This window comes from Lolium perenne, chromosome 2, assembly GCF_019359855.2.
Source record: "Lolium perenne isolate Kyuss_39 chromosome 2, Kyuss_2.0, whole genome shotgun sequence".
Lineage (NCBI taxonomy): Eukaryota > Viridiplantae > Streptophyta > Magnoliopsida > Poales > Poaceae > Lolium > Lolium perenne.
The window spans coordinates 77,463,123-77,471,508 of record NC_067245.2 but is presented as its reverse complement, the minus strand read 5'-3'; the positions used below and the strand labels follow the sequence as shown (position 1 = coordinate 77,471,508).

Here is an 8,386-nt window from a genome sequence, read left to right as displayed (position 1 = left end):
GTATACAACTTAACAACAATAGGTACCGAACTTAATATTGGCGGGTATACAACTTAGAAATAGTGGGTATACAACTTAATATTGGCGGGTACACAACTTAACAACAATGGGTACCGAACTTAATACTAGTGGGTGAAACAATTTTTTTGTCTTCGTGGCCATCACCATGAGGTACAACTCCACCTCGATCAACGTAGAGCACCGGGAAAATAGGGTGGACGAGATGGAGGGTGAACCGTCCAATTTGTTATACGTCGGTGGCTATGTGAGCCAGGGGATGCAACATCGAGCACATATATGATCTTTGGTGGAAGGGACTGAAACTAATCATCATCAAGTACTATCCAATTTGGCTCGTCTCGAGGTCCTCGAGGGGGACGAACACAACAAACTTTCTCAGTAACAAAACAATGAACGCCGTTGGGAGTGGTGCACGCATGACACGTGTGGGATATATAGCACTATTAGATGGACTAATTCGCGATATCTCAAAAAACAATCATGAGATCTATCTACAAAAGTGGCCCGGGGAATTAATTTCATATGGACAATGCTGCTAATTCTGTGTAAATCTATATAAAAGGGAAGTTCATGTACTTCTGTGTAAATCTGGTAAGTTTGGGGGACAAAATTGGAAACAAATACGAAGAGACAAGGCCTTATCTTGGTTTCACATCAAGTCATGGCCGAGCGCATCCTCCGCCAGAACTTCGCTGCAGCAACTATGGAGCCCTCCTGCGTACATCTCCGACTACCTCGTCGAGCTGCCGCAGTTGAACGGCCCTTCTGCGCCGCTCCCATGGAAGAAGGTATCAGCCGAGCTAGAGGAGGAGAAAGGCGTGGTCGATGCTGGTCGCATGCAGTGGCCGGGCAAGCACCAAGCACGCGTGGGTCGACAAACGCGACCACCACTAACACCATGGTCGAGGCCCTGCGGGCGGGGACGGGGCCTGTACGAGCAGCGACGGGGCCTAGAGCGCCGACGTGCTGGGACCCGGTCTGATACTCTGGTGGCGCGAGGGAGAACCGGATGGCGGCGTGCGGCGCGCGGGGAATCGGACCGGCGGCGGGCGGCGCGGGGGGAACCGGGACGCCGGAGGCGACGCGTGGGGAACCGATCCGGTGGGCGGCGCGCGAGGAACCAGGACGGCGCGCGAGGAACCGGACCGGCGGCGGGCGGCGCGCAGGGGAAACTAGTTCGGCGGCGGGTAGGGGGTTCATACGGAGTATTCATGTGTGCGGGAAGTTAGCCAGGTGAGATATTGTCGGTAGCTAAGTCGCGCGCGGTTTGATCGTGTGGATCGAACGGACCAGAAACGAGTGCTCAGATTGCTAATTAGCATCCAATCACTTTTTAGCATTTGGGTTTGATAATAAAGCTCACAGCACGAGTCCTAGGCCCCGTTTGTTTGGGCTTATGCTTCTGCTTTTGCTGCTTTTGGACCCCCAAAAGCAGAAGCTCAGACAAATAGCCAACTTCACCAAAACCGATTGTAAAAGCTCTTTGGAAAATTGCACTACGCGCGCCCGGAAGCAGCCCCGGAGGTGCTTTTTTCTGCTTCCCGGGCTTCCAAAATAGGGTAGACGATTGTACCCTCATGACCTCGGATGAATCACGATAAAACTACCACGGAACGGACACACAGCCCCCAGCCCGACACCCCGCATCCCCGAGCTCTTATCTCCTCCCGCCGCCCTTCCGGCCTTGGTCCGCCCCGTCACTTGACTTAAGCCCACGCGCTGTCGCCATTGTCGCCCCCGTTCGCCGCCCCGGCTGCGACTCCGGCCCGCCGCCTCTGTTGCCAGCGTCGCCCCCGTGCGCTGAAGACTCGCCCGTCCGCCGCCGGAGACAGGCATTGAGCCGGCGGCGCGCCCGTCCTTGCCAAGACGCCGCATTCGCCCGCCATCACCGCTTGCGCTATGACACCGACTCCGACCCTTCATGGCCTGCTTCGTCCGTGTGGCGTTGGAAGTTGCTTGAGGAGCCGCTGTCCCCTGTGATTTCCCCGCCGCCGTGCCCTGCGACTTCCCCGCCCATATCGCCGGACGTTGCTGCCCCATCCCCGCGCGGTCAAGGCTGCTCCCGCTCTGCACATGAATCGATTGGGTGAACTAGCTCATCTGCACATGAATCGATTGGTTGAGCTAGCTCGTTTGACTAGTTGCTGAAGACGGCTTGTAATATGGTTTACAATTATTACAAAAACTCAAAAAAATTCTGACTTATTATAAGCCAAAAGCTAAAAACTAAAATTATTTTGGTAAAAGTCTTTTTACAAGTATTTTGCCACAGAACGGGTAAATGGAGGCAAATCAGCTCTTAAATATGTTAATTATGTAAAAAACAGTCAAAAAGAGGTAATTCGTTTCAAATCAGCATTTATACAATATCTTCAGCACTCACTCAGGGGCATTTCAGACATTTCATTCCTACAGCCAACAACAGCAATCACAAAAAGCTACAACAAATTTCTGCTTCTCGCAGCTGCTTCTCACAGCTGCAACAGCTACAGCTGCTTCTCAAAAGCTGCAGCTCAAACAAACAGACCCCTACTGTTTCACTAACAAAAATAATGAAGGTGTGTTGAGTTCTCAAAGAAAAAAAGATGCCACTTTCCGCTCAATGCCGAGTCACCGACCTGTGGGACCTAAAACCAGTAGCCAGCACAACTAGTGGGAGCCACTAGCCCACTCCTTTGCCCCAATCGCCGTCGTCCCGACTCGCTCCGATCCTCCGCCGCCCGTTGTCCTTGTCCCACCACGGCGCAGGACGCGCGCCCGCCTGCGGCCGGCCACATGTGGGAGCGCGGCAGGCCGCCCCGCAAGCCGCGACCGTCGCCTCTCATCTTGCCGGCATCGGCGCTGGTGTCGCCCCCTCCCCCTCGATACGTCTTCCCCAGATCCCTCTTCGCACTCGCCGCCCGCATCATGCCGTCGCGCCGCCCCTCCCCTGTCCTCCTCCTCCTCCTCGCGCTGGCGCTCGCCCTACTCTTCCTCCTCCTCTCCCCCTCCGGCCCCTCCGCCGCCCGCCTCTCCCAATCCTTCGCTTCCACCTCCGCTGTCTCTGCCGCTTCTGCCCCTCCCTCCCCCATCAAGATCTACCTCTACGACCTGCCGTCCAAGTTCACCTACGGCGTCGTACGCAGCTACATGTCCGCGCGAGCTCCGCCGGGGTCCGCGGATGTGGGCGCGACGCTGGCAGACGAGGAGCTGCGGTATCCGGGACACCAGCACTCGGCGGAGTGGTGGCTCTTCAAGGACCTCCGCCGCCGCGGCCCGCGCGATCGCCCCGTGGCCCGCGTGGATGACCCGGCCGAGGCCGACCTCTTCTACGTGCCATTCTTCTCGTCCCTCAGCCTCGTCGTCAACCCCATCCGCCCTCTGGCAGCCGCCAATGCCTCCGGGGCGGAGGCCACGGTGGCGCCTTCCTTGTACAGCGACGAGTCCATGCAGGACGAGCTGGTGGAGTGGCTGGAGCGGCAGCCATACTGGCGGCGGCACCGAGGGAGGGATCACGTCTTCATCTGCCAGGATCCCAACGCGCTCTACAAGGTGGTGGACCGGATCAGCAATGCGGTGCTTCTCATCTCTGACTTTGGCAGGTTGCGTGGTGATCAGGCCTCGCTCGTCAAGGATGTCATCCTGCCTTACTCCCACCGCATCAACCCCTTCAAGGGTGATGTCGGTGTTGACGCTCGTCCAGCCTTGTTGTTCTTTATGGGCAACCGGTACCGAAAGGAGGTAAGTTCGTGGGTATCAAATAATAAGTATTACTTCATCAAATTTGGGGCATCGAGCACCTGCATTTGAAGCAAACCTATGTGATATTCCCTCCATTTTAATTTACCCCGCATATTAGTTTTTTGCTAAAACAAGCCTTTGCCAGCAATTGCTCTATTATTACTACGTGATAATGATTGTACTCCTGAATATTACCGTATCAACCCCTTCAGGAGTATTACTTAGTTTTCAGATATACACGATGCTTTTGTGTGATTTCTCATATGATGCCAAATTCCTGTCTTTGAATGATCAAATCATATAAAATGAAGTTACATGAAAAGAAATTTGGGATATGATATACTGGATTTAGTTTATTTAGATGGGTGAGGTTGCTTCGTGTAAATAGGAATGCCACTCTGTCCTGGGACCAATATCGCAGGACAAATTGATGAGGGCACCATTTGGTATTCAAGTGGTAACACATACAATCTCCTCAAGTGAAATAACTATTTCTTGCACGACTGAGAAATAGCTATTTGTAGGTCAACACTAAGAACCACCCCATCTAAATACTGAGATTTCTGCAAGTATTTCTAAGTTGACTTCATCGGGCAGCTATGAATGATGGCTGAGAAATAATTATTTCTAGGTTGTCTGAGAAATAGTCACTCCCTTCTTATATTAGATAAACCGTTGCAAATTTAAGGGTTTGTTGGCTACATAAATTGCTGAGAATTGAAGTACTATTCAGTTGTAGTCTTTCACTATTCCACAAACCACATCTTTTTTTTTAAAAAAACACAGTCTCTTGTATATGCTAATCTACCTAGTTAATAATTTATTGCAGAGACAAACCCTGCCACAGTTCTGCAAACCGTTTCTCTACCTTATGCCCTTCTTGTTCATTCATCTTCTAGGTGTCTAACATGACTTCAAAGGTTTAAGCTGCATTCAGTTTTTCTTGTTTCCACTTGCAATTGTTGCATCCAATGTCGGCTACTTAATTCTGCATGATGCATAACTTGTTTGGAACAAGAGCAAAGTTAATAAATGCACCATCTGAGCATATTATATAACAGTCAGTGGAAATAGTTAACAGAGAACCATTATTGAAACTCAACACTATTCCATAAATGAACATGATATAAGCCACTGCCAACTTTGTGTACTGGAAAATTGCCACTACAAAAAGGGACTTATTTCCCTCTTCTTTTCAATGAAATGAAACGCAAAGGCTTTTTGCATTTTCTCGAAAAAAAGGGACTTATGAAAGATGCCACTGTAAAGGGTTAGATTGATATACGCCGTTGCTACAATGTGTTAGCCTGAATGTAATCATGTCATGGTGTGATCTGCACGGATAGGTTGTGTGTGAACAAGGGCACATGATTTGTGTCCTGTGTGAGTCAACAGTGCACATAGGTTGTGTACTGAATAGATAGGCATGCTGCAGTGTGTTTGCTGTTAGAAGTAATCTTGTCAATGTAGTTGGATCTAGCTTAGTCATGAAGTATACAGGGTATGTAGGGAGAACTCTAGAATTAGGAATGTTCTAGAATAAGATATTTAGGAGTAGTATGAAATATCTAGAGTTTGTAGAGTATTCTAGAAGCATGGTGTAGGGTTTGGATTGTGCCACATGGCAACAATCTAAAGGGTCATGTACAAGTATAAATAGGTCCTAGCATAGGTTGTTGGCGTAAGCATGGGTTGCTAAGTTAAGTAGGCATTTGTTGCTGAGTAGTGTAGCATCAGTTGCTACAAAAGCTAATAAAAGAAGAAGGCATATGTTGCCTGAAACTATCCTGTGTTCTCCACTATAGTTATAGTCCTTCATGTTCTGCTTTTACTCAAGAGAGAGAATAGAGAACAGAGAGGGAACACTAACACAATGGCAAACATTGATCTATTCAACTGTTGGCAGTGACTTTTTTTTTTGCCATGTCATTTTTTAAATATGCAAAGTCGGCCCTGGCATATATCGAATTGACCCAAGTGTTACAAAAAAAATGTGGCAGACGGATGCTTTAAAGTATGATATTAACTGCATGAGTTAAAACTTCCACAGCCTTATTTTAATACCAAAATGTGCTCCTCAAGTCTTCACATTTATCTACCTTCAAGTTATATAGTTCCCACATCCGACTTAAGCTATGGGATGGTTTGCACTTGTCCTTATTCCTTTTCCTGTACTATCACCACGTCCTTCTTTGTTTCTTAACCATGGAGGTTATAGACTCATAGTCAACATTATCTTTCTTTGATTACTTATTTCAGTTTATGGCAAAGCACTACTTAGTATGGTTGATCATTCTTAATAATGTAGGGTGGGAAGATCCGGGATACACTGTTTCAAGTTCTTGAAAATGAGGGAGATGTAATCATAAAACATGGAGCCCAATCAAGGGTGAGTCGGCGTATGGCCACACAAGGAATGCACTCATCCAAATTTTGCCTGCACCCTGCTGGAGATACTCCCTCAGCATGCAGACTGTTTGATGCACTTGTCAGCTTGTGTGTTCCTGTTATTGTTAGTGATCACATTGAGTTACCATTTGAAGATGTAATAGACTACAGTAATATATCAATTTTTGTGGACACAAGCAAGGCTGTACAGCCTGGATTCTTAACTTCCATGCTTCGAAGAGTCAGTTCAGAGCGGATTCTGGAGTACCAGAGAGAAATACAAAGGGTCAGTTCTCCATCTTTCTTAGTTGGTGCTGTGTATGCATATTTATTACGTCTTTCTCTGTATGTATCTCAGTTACTCCCTCCGGTCACTAATATAAGACCTTTTAGATATTTCAAAGTGGACTACATAGGGACTAGAGTGAGTGAATCTACACACTAAAAGTGGACTAGATATGGACCAAAATGGGAGAATCTACAAAAAGCTAAAAGGTCTTACATTAGTGAACGGAGGGAGTATTAGCAACAGATTTCGTGCATATATCTGAAACAAACTATATCTGATTGAGTAATAATTATATAGATTTTCTTCCAGTTGCACTATCTTCTATACTGTGATTTTTTATAGAGTACAAATGCAAATCACCCTGAATTGTATATGACTTAGTGAGATAGCAACACACTCACATGCCAAGTTCAGTTAGTTTCAGATGACTGGGAAAAGCGATTCAAGGAACACTACATATCAGTAAACTTTGAGAACCTGATAATATGTCAGTCAGCCTTTATTTTTGCACAAGCCAATGTAATTAAAAACATCATTGTGAATAGTCCTATAACTACCATATTGAAAGTTATATTAAAAGCTCAACAACTTAACTGCACTTGTTTGATTAAGTGTGTTTTGCTGTTCAAGATGGTTATATGTTCCAAATTACTATCAACAGACACTTGGCTGATTGGTGCTTTTTTACTAGAAAAGATCATTTCTTTCTTTACTGTCATTTAGTTGGAAAAACTTCATGGATGGTTGGTACTAGTTTCCAATTGCTTGGAAAACTAAGTTGCTTTATGAATATGATTTATTTTCCTTTTTTTTGGACACTGAATATGGGATAATTTATGCTCATCATGGATGGGAGCATATAGTTTTGGCTACAAAGCAGCCAAAGTCTCATGTTAAGTAAAACGCGACTTGCTCCGGCGCTTTTAATTGACTGGGATATGCCATCGGCTTTTACTGTAAAAAATAGCACCCCAGTGTTAAACTTTTACTGCAAGAGACTCAAGGATTTGCGGGAGGTTTCGGCTTTTATGAAGTGTAATGCATATCCATACTGCTTTTGACATATTTGGCCGTTAACTAGTAGTTTATTTGCTGAAGCTCTGGTATGTTGCAGGTAAAACATTACTTTGAGTATGAAGATCCGAATGGACCAGTGAATGAAATATGGCGCCAAGTTTCTGTGAAGGCACCTCTGATCAAGCTGTTGATTAATCGTAACAAACGCATGGTTGAAAGAGGCACTAACGAAACTGATTGCTCGTGCATCTGTTCAATTCCAAGTGAGATATCTAATTCTAGATAGGTAAAATAGATGGCTTTCGTGGCCTGAAGGAATTCAACCTTTGTGGATACATCGCCTGAATTTTGGAAGTTACAGCGCTATATATATGTACAGCAAGGACCCTATTGTCTCTGTATAATTCCTGATTGCACGTAACCTCCTGATCAAGTTCTTCAAATTATTCAAGTAGATGTTGAATAGAGTCAGCAATGTAGGAAAAATGTCGTATTTGACTGGCGTATTTGTATTTGTATTATTTTATTTTATTTTATGTTGTTCGCTTGTCAAAATGTCATGTTGAGACAGAATGTTTTATTCACGATATTCATCATAGTGTTTCTTCTGGAGGCATATACAAGCTGGAATACGAATGATGTACCAGAAGCAATCTTGGCACCTTGATTATGGTGCCTGAAATATTACCAGTGTAGTTTTTTTTAAACTAATGAACCTTGCTCTGAAAAATCAAGTGTTGAAAATTGCTTTGTACACTGAAGTACCTTCCACATACGCGAGTCTCAAAGGATTTAATTGACATACTTCCTCTGTATTTAATACGTGTCTCAACTATCTAGATACGAATGTATCTTTTACTAAAATGTATCTAGATACATCCGTATCTAGATAAAAGTGAGACATCTATTTTTAGATGGAGGAGTACTTATTTTTGAAGAATTATAGTCGAC

General features: G+C 45.7%; 1 protein-coding gene across 1 annotated transcript; it reads left to right on the top strand.

Moving 5' to 3' along the window:
* The first annotated feature begins 2,675 nt into the window (after nt 1-2,675).
* On the top strand, nt 2,676-8,058 carry LOC127333026 (probable arabinosyltransferase ARAD1). Its single transcript, XM_051359344.2, has 3 exons — nt 2,676-3,741; nt 6,050-6,415; nt 7,533-8,058. The coding sequence occupies exons 1-3, from the start codon at nt 2,797-2,799 to the stop codon at nt 7,719-7,721; spliced, it is 1,500 nt and encodes a 499-aa protein (XP_051215304.1). The 5' UTR covers nt 2,676-2,796; the 3' UTR covers nt 7,722-8,058.
* The last annotated feature ends 328 nt before the right edge of the window (nt 8,059-8,386 follow it).